Source organism: Ovis canadensis, chromosome 1 (genome assembly GCF_042477335.2).
Source record: "Ovis canadensis isolate MfBH-ARS-UI-01 breed Bighorn chromosome 1, ARS-UI_OviCan_v2, whole genome shotgun sequence".
In the NCBI taxonomy this organism is placed as follows: domain Eukaryota; kingdom Metazoa; phylum Chordata; class Mammalia; order Artiodactyla; family Bovidae; genus Ovis; species Ovis canadensis.
Window position 1 is genome coordinate 124,995,264 of NC_091245.1, and position 18,364 is coordinate 125,013,627.

Sequence of the window (18,364 nt, forward strand, 5' to 3'; positions counted from 1 at the left end):
TATGCAGATGACACCACCCTTATGGCAGAAAATGAAGAATAATTGAATAGCCTCTTCATGTAAGTGAAAGAGGAGAATAAAAAAGCTGGCTTAAAACTCAGCGTTCAAAAACCAAAGATCGTGGCATCTGATCCCATCACTTCATGGCAAATAGATGGGGAAAACGATGGAAACAGTGACAGGCTTTATTTTCTTGGGCTCAAAAATCACTGCAGATAGTGACTGCAGCCAGAAAAACTAAAAGACACTTGCTCCTTAGAAGAAAACTTATGACCAACCTAGACAGCATATTGAAAAGCAGAGACATTACTTTACCAACAAAGGTCCATCTAATCAAGGCTATGGTTTTTCCAGTAGTCATGTATGGATGTGAGAGTTGGACCATGAAGAAAGCTGAGCACTGAAGAATTGATGCTTTTGAACTGTGGTGTTGGAGAAGACTCTTGAGAGTCTCTTGGACTGCAAGAAGATCCAACCAGTCCATTCTAAAGGAGATCAGTCCTGGGTGTTCATTGGAAGGACTGATGCTAAAGCTGAAACTCCAATACTTTGGCCACCTGATGTGAAGAACTGACTCATTGGAAAAGACCCTGATGCTGGGAAAGATTGAAGGTGAGAGGAGAAGGGGATGACAGAGGATGAGATGGTTGGATGGCACCACCGACTGGATGGACATGAGTTTGAGCAGGCTCTGGGAGTTGGTGATGGACAGGGAATGCCTGGTATGCTGCAGTGCATGGTTGCAAAGAGTCAGGCTGGACTGAGTGGCTGAACGGAACTTAGATATTTATCCACACTCTCTTTGTTTTCTTACTTCCCATGTATTCCTCCACGTACCAAGTCTGGCTTTCCTTTCCTACCATTGTGCTCACCTTGTTCTCAGCAAGATCACCAGCTAGTTTCTTCAAACCTATTAAGACTCTTTCCAGGCTTTATCTTATCTGACTTCTCAATAGCATTGTCTATCTTTCCCTCTTCCCTTCTTCTCAGGCCTCATTTCCTTTCACACTCTTTTGCTGTTTCTTCCATACCTGTGGCCACTCTAAATCTCCATTGCAAACTCACACCACTGCTTTTTACTTAATATTGATGTTCTCGACTGCTTTGTCCTGGGCCCTCTTTCTACTCATTTTAAACGATCTCCCCTCATCTCTTCCCCTCCATGAGTTTATTGACTGTCATATACACTGATAGCTTCCCAAATTGTCATTAGCTTAGATCTCTCTCCTGATTTCCAGATTTGATACCCAGCAGCATGTCAGAAATATTTCTCAGTCGTTCTGCGTCCCATTTGAGGATTCTGCTTCTGGGCCAAAATCCTACATGTGACTTTTCAGTCCAGACCACAGTCAAGAATAAAGCTTTGCCTGGCGGGGGTCCTCAGTAAAGGGAAGCTGAGTTCCATACACCAGCCCCCTACCTCCAGCAAGGCTAGCTGAGTTCAAAGGCATATCTACATTCTAGGGATGTCTGTTCGTCTACTTTGTTTGTTTGTTTGATTGATTTGGCTGTGCTGGGTCTTAGTTTCGGCACACGGATCTTTGACCTTTGTGTGTCAGTATGCAGGTTCTTTAGTTACGGCATGTGGGGTCTTTTTAGTTGTGACACGTGTGATCTTAAGTTGCAGCACTGGAACTCTGAGTAGCAACATGCGGGATCTAGTTCCCTGACCAGGCATTGAATCTGGGGCCCCTGCATTGGGAGCGTGGAGTCTTAGCCCCTGGACCACCTGGGAAGTCACCTTTCCTCTGCTTTGATTCAGTAACTTTTCTCTCCCAGACCTTCTCTCCCTCCCTGACCTCCTTTGTTCAGGGGTCCTTGGCAGTGAGACATTTCTCCTGTCTGCGCTGTATCTGGAACCTCCCTGGCGGCTTAGATGGTAGAGAATCTGCCTGCCATGGACCTGGGTTCGATCCCTGGGTCGGGAACCAGACTGGCCTGAGCAGTGCTGTGGGGAAAGGGAACACATGAGCGCCTCCATGGTGCCTCTTTGGCAGGCTCAGTAGAATTAAATGAATAAAGGCTTGCTTGTTACTTCCAGTTTGACTTTTGCCCTAATGGACTACATGGACACTTTGATTGCTTGACATCATTCATTGGGCCCTTTCGATTTGAAAACTGTGTCTCTCTTTGGCTTAAGGAAATAAAGTTGTTGAGTTTCTAGATCTTTGTGTATTTATAATTTTCGTCAAGCCTGGGAAATTATTTGGCATGATTGTTTTCAAAGACTTTTTTTCTTTACTGCCCCCTCTTTCTAAACACACATGTATTAGGTTGCTTGGAGTTGTGCCAGAGCGTACTGATATTCTTTTCACTTTCCCCCCAATCTTTTCTCTCTCTCTCTCTCTCTCTCTCTCTCTCTCTCTCTCATTTTAGATAGTTTCTGTTGCTATGTCATCAAGTTCACTGATCTTTTTTTTCTGCAGAGTCTAATATGCTGTTAATATTAATTTAGTATATTTTTCATCTCAGACATTGCATTTTTCATCATCAGGAGTCTGAATTTTTATAGCTTTCATTTCTCTTTTTTTAAAACATAAGAATGCTTCCTTCTACTTTCTTGAACAGTTTTAATGTTCCAACCTATGAATTCTATTCATGCTTTTTTAAAAATTGATTTTCTTCTTCATTATGGGTTATATTTTCCTGCTTCTTTGCATGCCTGGTAATTTTTGATCAGATGACATATATTGTAAATTTTATATTGTTTCGTGCTTGAAATTTCTGTGTTCCTGTAAGTATGCTTGAGTTTTCTTCTGAGATGCAGTTAAGGCATTTTGGAAGAGCTTGGTTGTTTTGAGGCTTGGTTTTGTTAGGCGGGAGCGGAGAAGTGTTCAGTATGTCCTAAATTTGCCTGACTGCCTGATGTCCCATGAGTCATCAGGTTTTCCGCTCTGGTGGGAGAACTATCCCTACTCTGTGTGAGCCCTAGGTATTGACCTCACTGTTTCTTTGGGTGGTTCTTCCTATAGCCTCAAGTTTTCTCATAACACATGCTCTGATCAGCACTTAAGCAAACATTTGAGGGAACCCCTTTGCAGGTATCTCGAGCTTTTTCTCTGTCAGAATTCTCCTCCTTGTTATCCTGCCCTATGGAATCTAGCTGCCTCAGTCTTCGTGGGCTGCTCGTTCCATCTCCTCAACCCACAGGGGCTTTGGGTTCCTCTTCCTCCTCTCTTTGCTGATGCCTGGCAGTTCTCTCTAGAAAACCAGCCTGGGCAATCACAGAGCTTATCTCAGTTGTTTCTCTTCTCTCAAGGATTGCTGTCCTGACTGTGTCTTGATAAATATCCAGAACCAGAAGTCCCACCATTGTACTGTTTTTCAGCTACTTTATCCTCTCTTTTTCTCTGTTTTCTTCTTATTAAGACATTTTACTTTCTTCATTGACCCTCAATGTCTCTCAATCTGCTCATTCTATCTATTTTTTAATTTCTTTGTACTTCTGTGCTTGATTTTGGAGGACTTATTTGACTTCTAATGGAATTTTTATTTCTGCAATTGTGTGTTTAACTTTAAAAGCAATTTATTATTCTGATTTTTTTTTTTTAAGTAGCACCTTGTTCTTGTTTTATGGATCCACAAGTATCTCAAATCTTTTGAACTTGGGTTTTTGTGACATTCTTTTCTGTTCCAATAGTCTGTTTTGTCAAGTCAGTTTGCTCTATTTGCTTATCTTTATACTTTTCTTTTATGCCACTAGCTTTTCTCATTGTCTGGTAATCTTTGGGCATATATTTAACTGATCAAAAGTTGTTTTTTTTCTTTCAAAATGCACCAAAAATGGTTCTTGAGCATCATAACTGATGTCTTATTTAACAGAATATGTTGTGTTTGGGTTGGAGGTAATAAAAGGTTATGAATCCACAACAGTAGGCTGTTCTCAGTGCAACTGCTGAGACCACAGAATTATGAAAGTGATTCATAAGGGAAGCCACTGAGAGCCATGTGTGCCCACCTGTTTTTTATTTTGATCATTTGCAATGCTTATTTGCTGCTTCAGGAATAAACTAAAATAGCCCTCCATCCTAAGCAGGGACTGAGTCCTATTTTTCCATCTTAGAGTTGGGACCAGACGTTACTGCCTGGCCTGGCATGTACCGATGCTGTTGGTAAACCGTGACCCTTCGGGATCCCTTTACCTGCGTGTGTATATCAGCCAGCATCTGCTATTGGGAAGCGCATCTACACCTTTGTTGGATCCAGCCTAGAGGTTGTCAGGAATGACACGTGGCGGGTATAAGTACCCCAGCTCCCTCACCCCTTAGACAGGATGCTTCTGAGGAATGTGTTCTACGCCATTTTCTTGGGCTTCTCCACGGGATTAAGATTTGCTCATCCACCTTGAAAGCTGGCTCGTTGGAAACCTTCATTCCCCTGTGCCATGTTCTCTCTTCTCTTGTCTTTGCACCTGCCAGGAAAACGACATGCTGTCAGTCATCACCTTAGGATCTTTTTCTGGGGTGAATCCAACTGAGATAGATCGTAATGTGAACCAAAAGCTGACACCTTCTCCATTTCTACTTCTACCCAAAGCCCTACTCCTTTCTCTCTGGAGATTCATTAAGAGAGTCTGGTGAGGAGGGACAGATTTCTACTCTTGTGCTTCCATTTACCCCTGCTAATGGGAGGAAGAATGCCTGTACTCAGAATGCAGCAGATCTGTCTCTAAGACTGTTAAACCACAAAGAACACAAACCTGCCAGACGGGCAGGAGGACAGACCTCAGCTGTCAGAAAATCTCTTCTGCTGATGTTGGAGTTTCACATCCACTTATCTCCACCACAGTGGGTGCTTTTTGAGTCCTGCAAAATAAGAAGTCACAACAATACAGAATTCTGCAAATTTCATAATAAATTAGCAATTGATGCATCATTTAAGGGAGTGGCCCTCCACCTTTTGTGTGCCTCAGAGTCCCCCGTGGGCTTGTCAGGCAACAGAGTTAATTATAAGTCTCACTCCTAGAGCTTTTGATCCAGTACTGTCAGGCTGGGACCAGAGAGCTTACATTTCTGGGAGGTTTTTCAGGCGATTGCTGCTGTCCAACAAGCACACTTGGAGAATCATTGCTTTAAGAAACTGTGAGGCTCTTCTCAGCCTAGCTAAGGTGATTATATTTTTTTAGCCTCTGTTCTCTTCATGGAATTTTCTAACACAATTTTTGTAGTTTTCCATGTGATTGTATTGTGTTGGGTTGGGCAAAGAGTTTGCTTGTTGTTTTTATCCCCCCCGTAAGATGTGATGCGAAATCTGAACGAAATTTTTGGCCAACCCAACATCTAGCGGATTCAAAGTTTCTTATTAGGGATGATAGGATATTTAGAATTTTCTACTATATCAGGCTAGCCTCTTCCACTAGCAGTTCTTTCAGTTCAGTTAGGTTCAGTCACTCAGTCGTGTCTGACTCTTTGCGACCCCATGAATTGCAGCACCCCAGGCCTCCCTGTCCATCACCAACTCCCAGAGTTCACTCAGACTCATGTCCATCGAGTCCGTGATGCCATCCAGCCATCTCATCCTCTGTCGTCCCCTTCTCCTCCTGCCCTCAATCCCTCCCAGCATCAGAGTCTTTTCCAAGAAGTCAACTCTTCGCATGAGGTGGCCAAAGTACTGGAGTTTCAGCTTTAGCAGTTCTTTAGTCCCAGTAAAATATTAGGCTACTGCGTTGAATTTTAAATGCCATTGGAAATCTCATTATTCTCAGATATGATAATGAATATAGCCAAATATATTGCAAAGGCAGTTCAGTTTCTGTCAAAGGTACAAAGTTTCCAGTCTTTTAGGACACTCTTTACCTGCATAATGGAGAAGGCAATGGCAAGCCACTCTAGTACTCTTGCCTAGAACATCTCATGGACGGAGGAGCCTGGTAGGCTGCCGTCCATGGGGTCGCAAAGTGACTGGCTTTGAAGGAAAAGCTTTGATCTTCCTAAGCTTGAAGCATTTGTACTGTACTTCTCAGAATAAAGAACAAAGTCCCTTAAGGAGTTTGTGGACTGCAGTGTTTCCGGAAGGTGGAAAATTGGTACCAGGAATGGAGTGGAGAGAGGAGAGGGAAGACCTCTGCTGCGAGGCTGTGGCAAGTGTGGCCAGCAAACAGGAATGCCACCAGCAGAGCTTACCTGTGCACTGTGGGGACCCAGACAGTGCGGGCAGCTTGGAGAAGAGGAGCAAGGAAACAGGGGCTGGGGGCTCTGAGGAGGGAGGCGCGGAGCAAGGAACAAACGCTGGAGAGAAAAGTGGTCCCAGGGGTGGGGTGGGGAGCCAAAAGAACTCCCTGAGTTGGAAGCAGCAGAGATGTAGCTGCTTGTCGCACCACCAGTGTGGCTTAAGCAGAAATTGTCTCTGAAGGGCCCTCATCAGGAAATATGCTACAATTTTTTGTAATAAGAAACACTGTAAGCTTCAACTGCTCTGTTGAAGAGCAAGATACAAAAAAAGTTAGAGGCTATTTTATTTTTTTAAATGTTTCATTCTGTATTGCCGAGGGCTGATTAATGATGTTGCAATAGTTTCAGGTGGACAACAAAGGGACTCAGCCATGCATACCTGTGTATCCATTCGCCCACGCCAAATCTTCTCAAGTTTATCAAGGGTTAAGATGAAAAAGGAAATGAGGCTTTCTGGAGAAATATAATGTATTTGATGACAAAGACATGAAGTGTTTGTTTTTGGAAATGGAATTTGCTCCAAATATGGTAAATAAACACACTAGTCATACTTAACCTACCACTCTAATCTATGCCAAAACTAACTGACCTGCTAAATCAGTGCTGTGTTATTTTAATTCTTCACTGTGGTCGAGATTCTTTCATTACTTAGAAAGCACTAAATTCCTGTCTTAGCTTTATCTTTACAGATCCCCTGCAAAAAACATTGCCTGAAACTACCCAGATATTCATCAATGGGTGAATGAGCAAATGTGTGCATGTGTGTATATGACTATTATTCTTCACATTAAGCAAAAGAAGCCAGATATAAAAGGGCACATATTGTGTAACCCCATTTATACACATTCCAGTCAGACTAAGCCATTCTGTAGAGATAGGTTGCTGACTGGGGGGGGAGGGAGAATGGGGAGTGATTACTTAATAGGGATGGGTGATGAAAGTGGTTTGGAACTTGATATGGGTGGTGATTGCTCCACACTGTGAATGTACTAAATGAAACTCCAGTGTACACTTTTGCAAGGTCAATTTTATGTTATGTGAATTTCACTTCAGTGGGGAAAAAAGAAAAAACCTTGCCTGTGGTGCAGCAGATTCAACTATAATGCGAAGTTTACTGTCTTAAGGGCTGGAGATCTAGCAGTGAACAAGACACAGTCTCTGACCTCCCAGAGCCTGCAGTTTAACATGGACACAAACAGTTCTGTGAACAAGTATTTGTTGAGCTGAATTGAAATAACGCAAAAGCTCCGGGAGCTGGTGATGGACAGAGAAGCCTGGCATGCTGCAGTCCATGGGGTCGCAAAGAGTCGGACACGGCTGAGCGACTAAACTGAACTGAAGGTCAAACGATGTTACCTGCTATGAGAAAGAACCAAGCAAGACAACAGACAGAGATAAGGAAGACCTCTCCAAAGAGGAGACATTGCAGCCGAAATGCAAGGACATGAAGAGAGGCTGTGTAAACAGAGAATGTTCTGGGCACAAGGAGAAACATGTGTGAAGGCTCTGAGACATACATGTGCTTGGCATGTCGTAGGCACAGCAAGGCGGATGAAGGAGCTGGAGTGCAGAGAGGGAGGGGTGCAGAGGAAAGGAGCCAGACAAGTGGTCTGTAGGGCCTGCAGGCTCTGGGGAGGGTTTGAGTTTTGTCCTGAGTGAGATGGAGACTGTTACAGAGATTTCAGCAGAGGAATGAATTTGTGTCTCAAAAGGATCACTCTGGTTTCTGTATGTTGATTACAGTATTGAGTGGTGGGCTGGAAAGGAAGTAAAGAAACCTGTTGAGAAGGTCCTGTAGTAATCCAGGTGATTGGTTAAAGGAAGGCTGGTTGGGGTGGAGAGAACTGCTGCACATTGCAGCAAAAAAAGAAAGAAAGAAAAAAAAGACCTCCCAGGTGGACCAGTGGTTAAGATTCTGCCTGCCAATGCAGGGGACATGGGTTCAATCCCTGGCCCGGGAAGATCCCGCATGCCTCCAGGCAACCAAGCCCATACATCACAGCTACTGAGCCCATGCTCTGGAGTCACAGTTACTGAGCCCATGTGCTGTAACTACTGTGCCCCCTAGAGCCTGTGCCCCCCAACAAGAGAAGCCACCATAAGGAGCCCAACAAGAGAAGCCGCCTTAAGGAGAAGGCTGAGTACCACAACGAAGAGTACCCCGCGCTTGCTTCAACTACAGGAAGCCCGTGAGAGGCCATGAAGACCCTGCACAGCACCCTTCCCTCCCCCTAAAAAGCTACGCATTGGACTATTTTGAAGGTAAGCCATACAAGTCTTGGCAGCGGATTGTATTTAAGAGTGAGAGACAACTAGAGGAGAAAAGGATGACTCCAACATTTTGGCCACGTCCTTGACTCTGTAGGTCTTTGGTTCTTCATATATAAAGCGAGGGGGATTTGACTAGGTCATGTCTAACACTCCTTCCAGCACCGAGAGTCCAAGATTCTAAGGAACACTGGACAATACACAGAAATGGAAGGACCAAACCTCAGTTTACTCATCTGTGAAATGCACCCATCTGAGGCTGGTGGTGAGGAGCAAGTGAGGTCGTAGATAACACTAGCATACCCTGAGGGTCAACTGCTAGTTGCCTTCTTTTTCTTTTGGATAGCAAGAGTAAAAGTTTTATATTGGCACACGTCTTCCTTTCTCTTGGGTATATCTCTAAGGGTGGAATTGCTGGGTCAAATGGCAATTCTGTTTAGGGAACAGCTGGACTCTTCTCTGAAGTGGCTGTACCGTTTTATAGTCCTAACAGCAGGGAACAGGAATTCTGACTTTTCCACATCCTTGCCAACACTTGTTATTATTTGTCTTTTAATTATGGCCCTCCTATTGGATATGAAGGGTATCTCACTGTCGTTTGGATGGTATTGCTGTGATGGTTAATGATGCTGAGCAACTTTTCACGTGCATCCTGGCCATCTGTGTTTCTTCTTTGGCGGAATGTCTGTTCAGAATTTTTGCCCATGTTTAAATTGGATCATTTGTCTTTTTATTCCCTGTGAGGCTCTTGAAAGCCCCAGTGCTTCTACTTAGAACAACTTGTATAAGACCTCAGGTTAAGAAACTGGGCTCTGGAACTGGGCTCTGAAGGCCAACCCAGGACAGAATCAGCAATGAACTTGGGAAAGGAGATTTTCTTTCTTTTTTTTTTTTTTTTAAAACAAAATGTTTTATTATTAAAATAAAAAAACTTTGTATAAAAGCGTAACAGATCAAAAGCTCTATTTACATCTATTGATTCAAGGTCCAATTATGCACCAAACACTGAACTGAACGGCATAGCTACAGGCTGCAGATGCAAAGCCAAACGAACACACACACACTTTGCGTCTACCTCTACCGAAAGATTTGATTCATGCCAAAGCAGGGCAAGGGAGAGACAACACACGACTCTGCCCAGAAACTCAACTGGCAGAGGTGGCAAGTTCACGAACTGCTGACAGTCACCCTTTACCAAAAAAGGCACTTCTCAGTTATAAAAGTGCTTTAAGCCTGAACATGAATCCTCTATGCCTGGCTTATGATTTCTTCAAGAAAGCAAAAACTGCAAAGGATTGTAGCTGAGTTTAAGTATCAATTTTCCATGCAAAATAACCAAGAATTTATTTGAAACACCTTATGTTATGAACTGAAATAAATTTGGCAAACTCAATTATCCTGAGGTTCTATTCCATGAATTCAAAGATTGGCCTACTCCTGAAGCCTCTCCATCTTCAACTTCCTAGGATGGCTTTTCTACAATGATTTCAAGCTTAGTCCTGTCCTCGAACCTTCATATTGTGACCGTGTGGGCCAGATGCACATGGCAGAGGAAATCAGCAGCAACTAAGTCTCAACTGTGACAACTTGAATCACAAGCAAAATACACGAAATATTCTCCTCAGAAGCCTCCAAAGTCATATACTCCACTTGCCAACAATCACCTAATTTTTCCACATGGTCTTACGACTTTTGTGCCATGATGCTGCTAAAAAGGTTGACAAACGCTATATCAGACCCGGTGTTTACATGTGAGCAAGTTACAGGGACAGTCTCTGAAACTGGATAGAGGTAGTTACTACTACTACTGTGTTTCTAAGTGCTTGGTTTTATACGTGGATTCCAGGGCTATTTCAATGCCAATTAAATCCAACATGCTTTCATAAAACTGCCGTTCAAAAAGGATTCCCAAACTAAACGACGGAGGAGAATCTCTGGAAATAAGAGAACGGCATGGGGCGAGGGGTGGGCAGAAAAGCAAAGGAGAAACTGCAGGAGGGTGGAGCACATCACTTCTGTGATGCCCAGACACACGTGTGCATTTAATGGGAACAACTTGATTTGCCTGTAAGACAGACTGAGCCTCAGAATTCTTAACCTGGGTTTCAATCACATGACAAAACTGAAGACTTTAACAAGGAAGACCTGCAAAGTGGAAGGCAGGGAGTGGATCTTCCAGTTATTATCCTTGCATTTCAAACTCCTGTTTCAGACTTTTCAAGTAAGCATGCACGTTCCCAAAGCCATGGTACTTGGCTAAGTACACGAGCACCCCAGTCGCACACCGCCCATCTCGCTGCCGACAGAAGCTGCAGTTGCAGATCCCACGACACGGTGGGCAGTGCCAGTTTGGGTCAAGCAGAGCATCCCTGACTTCTTCACCGTAACGGTTTCGAAGGCAGGGGCCACAGAATTGACCTCGAACGCCCCAGCACTCTGGGTTTCTGCAGTTTGTCTTGGTATCGATAGTCTTCTGGCGGCACTGATGACAAGTTGACCTCAATGAACGGTTATAGATCTTCTCTCGGGAGTTGCTGCAGATGTTCTCCAGCTCTTCCTCTGTGATTTCGTCCACCGGGCGAACGACATGGGGAAGGGTCATGGGTCCGGGGCGACGACCTCGGGGCATGTCATCTTCATTCATGTAGCCGACCATGGGCTTCCTCTTCCTCACCGGCATGTACTTGTCTTCCTCCTCCTCCTCCTCCTCCTCCTCCTCTGTGGGCAGGGCCATGAGTGACCCAAGGACCCGGGACCTAGACCTTGTGAGCGGACGAGCTCTCCGCTCAGGATTTCTCCTGCAGGCGACACCTGGAAATGTGCGCCTCCTCGGGGTCTTTGGACGTGAACTGGGGCCCGGCAGGGAACGCCTTCCAGGGAAGGAGCCAGGGAAGCTTTCTAATTCTGACATGAGTTTTGCAAGCATTGCTTTGTTTTGCTTTATATTTAAAGCCCTTTTCTCCAAGAAATTCATGCCACTTTCATCTTCTGAGTCAGAATTGGAATCGGTCACAGAATTCTCTGGGGGTTCAGAGGGCACTGTTCTTTTGTTGGCTGCTCCCCTGGTGCTTCGAGTGGGAAACTTCATGGCCACGCGGAGAGGTCCCGACCGCGTGCACTGACTGCGGGTCCGACAGCCCTCGCGGTCCGCCTGCAGCCTCATTCCATCCTGTATCTCACTCTCTGAGAAACCGCAAAATGATTCATCATCAGAGTCGCCATGAAAAATACTGGCCAGTTCGTTAGTGACATCTGGCCTTGATTTCTGTAAAAATCCACAATGGTCTAACACATCTTGCACCTCACTTTCTGAAAAGCCGCAGAAAGATTCATTATCAGAGTCCTCATAAAAAACATTTGCCAGTTCTTCACTGATATCTGACCTGAATTTAGGTTTTGTGTTTGCAAAATTATCAGAAGCAAAGCTGTCGCAACTGTCATCAGAGGATGACGGGGTTTCCATGGAAATCAACTTCACATATCTGAATTTCTTGAAGTTCTTCTTTGCTCTGCAATCCTTTTGCTTTTTTGGCCGAGGATTCCGCCGCCTACTTCAGTCAGGAAAAAGAAGCAGTTTCTTGCCTAGGTCCCATCAACAAACACCGGGAAAGGAGATTTTCAAGGTCACCTGACACTTACCTCCTTCTTGGCTTATAATGACATTGCACTTACCCCATTTAAAAATTTTAATGTCCAAGGGATTCTTGTATACCGACAGGAATGCACATTAAATTATTTGTTTTTTTTAAAGGTAACAATTATCTAACTATTCACATTCTCTCTAGATGATTATTATATCAAAAACATGAATTTCACAAACAAGAGTTCCCCAAACATTTCAACAGCTATTTTAATCAGTTAAACTATTCCAAATGAAAACTTGATAAGCCAAATTATGAGATAATATGCTGCTGCTGCTTTAATTGCTAAGTTATGTCCAACTCTGCAAACTTTTGGACTGTAGCCCACTAGGCTCTTCTGTTCGTGGGATTTCCCAGGCAAGAATACTGAAGTGGGCTGCCGTCTCCTTCTCCAGGGGATCTTCCCAACCCAGGGTTGGAACCCGGGTCTCCTGTGTTGGCAGGCTTTACTACTGAGCCACCAGGGAAGTCCCCATGAGATAGTATAAAATGCCTTAAATATCTTAAAAATCTGACATACATAAATGCAATGATTACAAAATTTTCAATATACAGCCCACAAAACTTTGTTGCAAAAATGCCACTGTCATATATCTAAATTTTCTCCTTTATTATCTCTGTTCTTATTCTTATTTTCTTTTTTAAAATTGAAGTATAGTTGCTTTACAATGTTGTGCTAGTATCTGCTGTGCAACAAAGTGAATCGGCCACATATATACCTGTGTCCCCCTCCCTCTTGAGTCTCCCTCATCCCATCCATCTGGGTCACCACAGAGGACCAAGCTGAGCTCCCTCTTTTTCCTATTGCTTTTCTGGGGTACTGGAGCCCTCCATTTGCCCCTTCAGATCCACTCTCCCCCCTGGTCTGCCCTGGGATACACTTTGTATAAAATGCAGCAATGGCGTCCTTTACTTTATGACTCCTGCGAGGGGGAGGCATCAGCTGGAGATTGGAGGGTGGGGGACACTGAGGTGGGACCCCTTCCTGGAGGGTCTCCGTGGGTTGGCTACAGACCCTGCTGCCGACCCCTTTACTCTCTCTGGAATAATGGTTCCTCCCATTCCCCTCCAGGCCTCGAGCTAGTAAGCTCTCCACCACCCTCATGCTTCAGCATTCTTCCTGGTGGTTTCGCTCACCCTGTCCACCCCCCTAAGGATAGTCCCTCTTGTGACCCTCTTCAACTACTCTGCTGGAGTGTGCCGTCTCTTTCCTTTTAGACCCCTGATTGAGAATCAGGTTACAATTTCAGTTGCCTAACTTGCAAATCAGAGTGACCTTTGCTGACTGGTTAGGCTGATCCATGCATTCATGTGTAAGTCGATTTGGTCATGTCTGACTCTTTGCAGCCATATGGACCCTAGCCCACCAGGCTCCTCTGTGGGATTCTCAGGCAAGAATCTCATGGGATTCTCCAGGCAAGAATACTGGAGTAGGTTGCCGTGCCCTCCTCCAGGGGCTCTTCCTGACCCAGGGATTGAACCTGTGTCTCTTATGTCTCCTGCATTAGCAGGCAGGTTCTTTACCCCTATGCCACATAGGAAGCCCACGATAATCAATACAGCATTATCAGTTGATAGCTCAGAACCAGGGACAGGAGACTTGGATCTGCCATCCAAGGGATGTGTCCAGGCAGAAGAGCCTCTTTATCTTTTTTGCATGGATTTTGTTTATTACATGAGACCCTGCCCAGGTTATTGGCTCTAAATAGTTTCAGTTTGATTTTTTTAGTGTCCTCAGTCTTGTAATTCCTTGAGAAATGATCCTGTTTGAAGATCTTATCTTGAAAGTAGAGGCTGATAATGGACTATGTCCAATTACATAAGTCTTTATGATGCATCCAATAGAAGTCATTTTGTAACTGCTTTTTCCAAGAAGTACCTGGTTTGGATTGACTACTTATGGTAAATTCAATGGACCTAGACAATGATATATTTTTTTAAATTTTAAAATTACAAAATTAAAAAAAAATTTGTTATGATTAACATTAACAGGTTAACATTGTTAACCTGATTAACAATGCTGTGATCCCTGGGTTGGGAAGATCCCCTGGAGGAGGGAATGGCTACCTACTTCAGTATTCTTGCCTGGAGAATTCTAAGAACAGAGGAGCCTGGCAGGATATAGTCCATGGGGTTGCAAAGAGTCAGACACAACTGAACATCTAACACTTGAACACTTGATGGCTGATTAACAATGTTGTGATAGTTTTAGGTGAACAGTGAAGGGACTCAGACAGACATACATGTATCCATTTTCCCCCAAACTCCCCTCCCATCTAAGCCGCCGCATAACATTGAGCAGAGTTCCCTGTGCCTATACAGTATGTCTTTGTTTCTTATCCATTTTAAACATAGCAGCCTGTCCATGTCCATCCCAAACTCCCTAAGAAGCCCTTTCCACCATCCTTCCCCCTGGTAACCATAAATTGTTTTTCCTAAGTCTGTGAGTCTCTGTTTTGTAAGTTCATTTGTATTCCTTCTTTTTAGACTCCACATGTAGGGGATAGACAATGATTTTTATTTCTCAGTAATCATTAAAAGTGACAAGAAGGGGCCTTTCTACCTCTGGGTCTGCTTAGGACCTCAGGGGCAACTGAAGCCTCCAGGGCAGCGAGTATGGTCAAAATGACAGGGCCTTTTAGGGTAGCCTGCCTGGGGCAATTTCAGGCTTTCAAGAGAACAACCTTAGTGATGAGTCTCATTAGCTGCCCCGGGGTCAAGAAGAGAAAGACCCCAAGATTTCACACTTGAGAACTTTCTGATACAAACTGTAATGTGTGAGTAGATGTGGCAGGAGTTTTACTGCTTGTACTGTGAAAATCAATTTGATATTTGAATTTCCCCACCTGTGGACATGGGCTGCTCAACTGGGTGCCTCTAAGTCACTTTCAGACACACTTTCTGCTACTTGCTGGATGATTTTCTCCCAGGACTGTTGTGGAAACAAGAAACATAGCAACCGGTGAGCATCACCCCCGGGAGGGCTCTTCTTCCAGCTCTTTTTCCAGCTAATGAAGCGAAGCACCTGCTGTTTGCCCATCTCAGAGCCACTTTGCAGACAGTCTACTGCTGGTTTTCAAGTATACTCCCAACACTGCTCAGTTAGCCTGCTCCCTCATTGAGTGAGTTCACTGTATTACTGTCCTGGGGAAACATTTCATGTCTCCTTATTTCTCCCCCAAATTCCTCTGTTCTCTCCTTTAGCTGATGACATTTATTAGGAACGGAGGAGATGCCAGACTTTCTGAATTTCCCTCCCCACTCCCCAGTCGGCTAGCCTGCCTGTGACAACCCGTGCTCTCTTCTCTCTGTCCTGCCCAAGGCCACGACCAGGGCTCTGGGTCCTGCCACCCTCTCCTGTCCTTTCCAAGGGCATCCTCCCAGCTCCCATGGGTATCATCAGTGTTTGTATCCAGGGCTCAGCCGAGCTGGAGAGGGAGATCCCAGCTGCCAGGGACTGGGGTAGCTGATGAAGCAACAGCCCCAGACAAGAGTACCAGTGAGGTTTCCATCTCTCACAGCGACAGCATACACAGAGGCACCCCTTCTATATCCTCTGGTGGAACATGCCCTGGTCCAGGTCAGATGGATCAGTGGGGGTTGTCTTGCTGTTGAGGGAGCCTGAATCAAAGGCTTCTGCAGTTTTGTGGACCTGGGCCTGGAGAGAGGGGAGGGTGACTGGGTGCAAGGCACAGTGGCCAACAGTGCCTCAAGGTTATAAGGAGGCCTTAGCAGAGGCCCCTGAAGAAGACCACAGATCAAGAGACCTAGGAATGAAGGTGCCAGGGCTGCAAGCACAGAGTGTCAGAGCATGGCCAGCCAGGGACCCGAGTCCCGGACTGCAGCTCCGGTTAGAGACTTCAGGCCTGGCTGTCACCAGTTCTCAGGCAGGGAGGGAACGTCCCCCGGGTCCTGCCATGTAAAGCCTTGTTATTGCCTATTAGTCGGGCCCAGAAGGGAAAGGCATCTGGAAATGATCGTGGAAACAACTTTTGTAAGGGGTGAGGAATGGACAGCTGGGCAGAAGGAGCCGCTGAACTCAGATTCAGTCACATCTCAGCCAGACCCTCAGGGAGCTCTGCCGTGGGGTGATACTTCAGAGTTGTCTGGAGTCGAGGCAAGGACTGGGTTTGCACTCCTGCTTGAAGCCACACTGGATGTGGGCTTCCCCCGAGGGAGGTGGGAGCTTGCACAAGCCCTTCCTTCAGCTCTTCTGTCCTGACGGAGGGACTGGGAGGTACCCCACTGTGTCCACTACATGTCCTCTGGGCCACTACATCTGTTACACCTCCTCCTTATCTTACCTACCTTACCAGCTTTCAACACAGCTGACCAGCTCCTTCTAGAAAAATCCTTTTTCCTCAATTCCAAGAACATCACACTCTGGTGTTTTTTTTTTTCTTTTTTCTTACTTGTTTGACTATTTCTGCTCAGGCTCTTTCATGAAGCTCCCTTTCTTCTCTTGGGCATTCCATTCTTCTGGTTCTTCTTCTCAAGTGTTCTTGTACCGTCTTATTTGTTCAAAAAACACTGCATCCTTGGGACTGCCCTGGGGGTCCAGTGTCTAGGACTCCATGTTCCTAGTGCAGGGGGCCAGTCCCTGGTCAGGGAACGAGATCCCACTTGCTGCAGCTAAGAGTTCATGTGCTGCAAGTAAGACCTGGTGCAGGGAAATTAAAAAAAAAGAGAGAAAACAGACAACAAAATAGAAAAAACAAAACAGAAACAATAACAACAACAACAAACTATGTCTTTGATGCCACTGTTAATGTCTTTAGCCCAAAACTATTTCCGAACTTCAGGCTCTTAGAACCAGCTACCGACTTGTCATCTTAACCGGATTATCTCCCAGGCACCTCGCGCTCGGCATGGTCAGAATGGATGTCTCGGTTTCTCAGCTCCCTCTATAGCTGCTCCTTCTCCGGCTCACCTTTTCCATCGAGGAAAACGGCACCCCTTCTTTCCAGTTGTCCAGAGCTAGAAGCCTGGGCTGCAGCCTAGATTTCTGCCTTTCAGTTGGTTGCCTGCCTCCGAGAATCCCTCCGCTGCTGTCTTGCCCCCACCTCCGGCAGACCCCGCCGTTATCTCTAACCTGGCTGCAGCGAAGGCCTCCTGCCGCCTTTCCCACCCCAAGCCCCCAACTGGGCAGTCCCTGAGGGCAGCCCACAGAGTCCACGGTTGACTGAGGTGGAACCCCAGCTCCTCTGTGCTGGGCACAGGCTTCTTTCCTGGATTCCCATCTCCATCCTCCCTTCTTCTCCGACCTCAGCCCCTGGTGCTCGCGGCTGCACCCTCTCATATTTAAGGATGTGGAGTCCTGGAAAAGACCTGAGTGTGGTGGGTGGGGTTGCCTCCTCCTGATATCAGAGTGAACTTCGGTTCATTTCAAGAATATTCTTTGGAAGGAGGGCTTCCCTGGTGGCTCAGTGGTGAGGAATCCGCCTGCTAATGCAGGAAACACGGGCTCCATCCCTGTCCAGGAAGATCCCACATGCCTCGGAACAACAGAGCCGGAGCGCCGCAGCTATGGAGCCTGCGCTCTAGAGCCCGGGAACGCAGTTACTGAAGCCCATGAGCCCCTGCTCTGCAGCAAGAGCAGCCACCACAATGAGAGGCGCGCGCGCTGCAATGAGAGCGTAGCCCCGCGCTCTGCAACTAGAGAACAGCCCACCCAGCAACAAAGGCCCACCAAGCCAGAAATCAATAAGATTATTTATTATTTTTTAAAGAGTATTTTATAGTGGGAGTCACCTGCTTTTCCGAAAGGAAGTCTGATTTTCATGGCTCAGTGCAAAAGGTGGGTCTGGGGTGCTCTTGGTAGGAAGGTACCAGAGGATGGTGGTCCTGGGCTGGTGTGTGGGCTGCACCACAGCAGAGAGTCTGACTACGGTCCCCGAGAGACCATGACAGCCCCCTGGGGAGCCTCCTTGCTGGCCTTTTCCTTTCCGTCTGGGACATACCTGTGGTCAGCTTTTCTTGTTTCTTGCTGTGGCTCTTCAACAGTTTATCACAGAGCTGCTGGTGGACATAACTGTTTTATCCTGTTTGACTCAATCAATGACAGCTGCACTCAAGTGGCACAATTTCTCTTTTTTTTTTAAGAGGGAAATACCACTGAAATTATCTCCAGTTATACGGATAACATGGTTAGCAGTCAGAGGCTTGTCTTTTAGTTTTCCAAGAAAACCGAAGTCCACTCAGTGAGCACCGAGGTTGTACACCAAACCACTCCTGGCCAAGCAGAACCCTTTCCCAGGACAGCTTCTAAGAGGCACTTGAAGGCGC

The 18,364-nt window shown here is 45.7% G+C and overlaps 1 protein-coding gene and 1 long non-coding RNA gene across 2 annotated transcripts; both read right to left on the reverse strand.

The window, feature by feature from the left end:
• Positions 1-3,486: 3,486 nt before the first annotated feature.
• On the reverse strand, positions 3,487-18,131 carry LOC138418230 (uncharacterized). The gene is made up of 5 exons (XR_011248458.1): positions 18,040-18,131; positions 16,492-16,739; positions 14,926-15,011; positions 4,700-4,805; positions 3,487-4,411 (listed from the first exon to the last, which is right to left on the reverse strand). It is a non-coding gene; the product is annotated as an uncharacterized lncRNA (long non-coding RNA).
• LOC138418187 (cell division cycle-associated protein 7-like) lies at positions 9,312-11,968 on the reverse strand. Its single transcript, XM_069549226.1, has 2 exons — positions 11,832-11,968; positions 9,312-11,594 (listed from the first exon to the last, which is right to left on the reverse strand). The coding sequence occupies exons 1-2, from the start codon at positions 11,899-11,901 to the stop codon at positions 10,621-10,623; spliced, it is 1,044 nt and encodes a 347-aa protein (XP_069405327.1). The 5' UTR covers positions 11,902-11,968; the 3' UTR covers positions 9,312-10,620.
• Positions 18,132-18,364: the final 233 nt, after the last annotated feature.

Coding starts and splice junctions, on each gene's coding strand:
- LOC138418187 (XM_069549226.1), bottom strand. CDS start 11,901: ATGGAAACCCCGTCATCCTCTGATGACAGTTGCGACAGCTTTGCTTCT. Junction 11,595..11,831: donor TAATTTTGCAAACACAAAAC/CTAAATTCAGGT, acceptor ATGGAATGAGGC/TGCAGGCGGACCGCGAGGGC.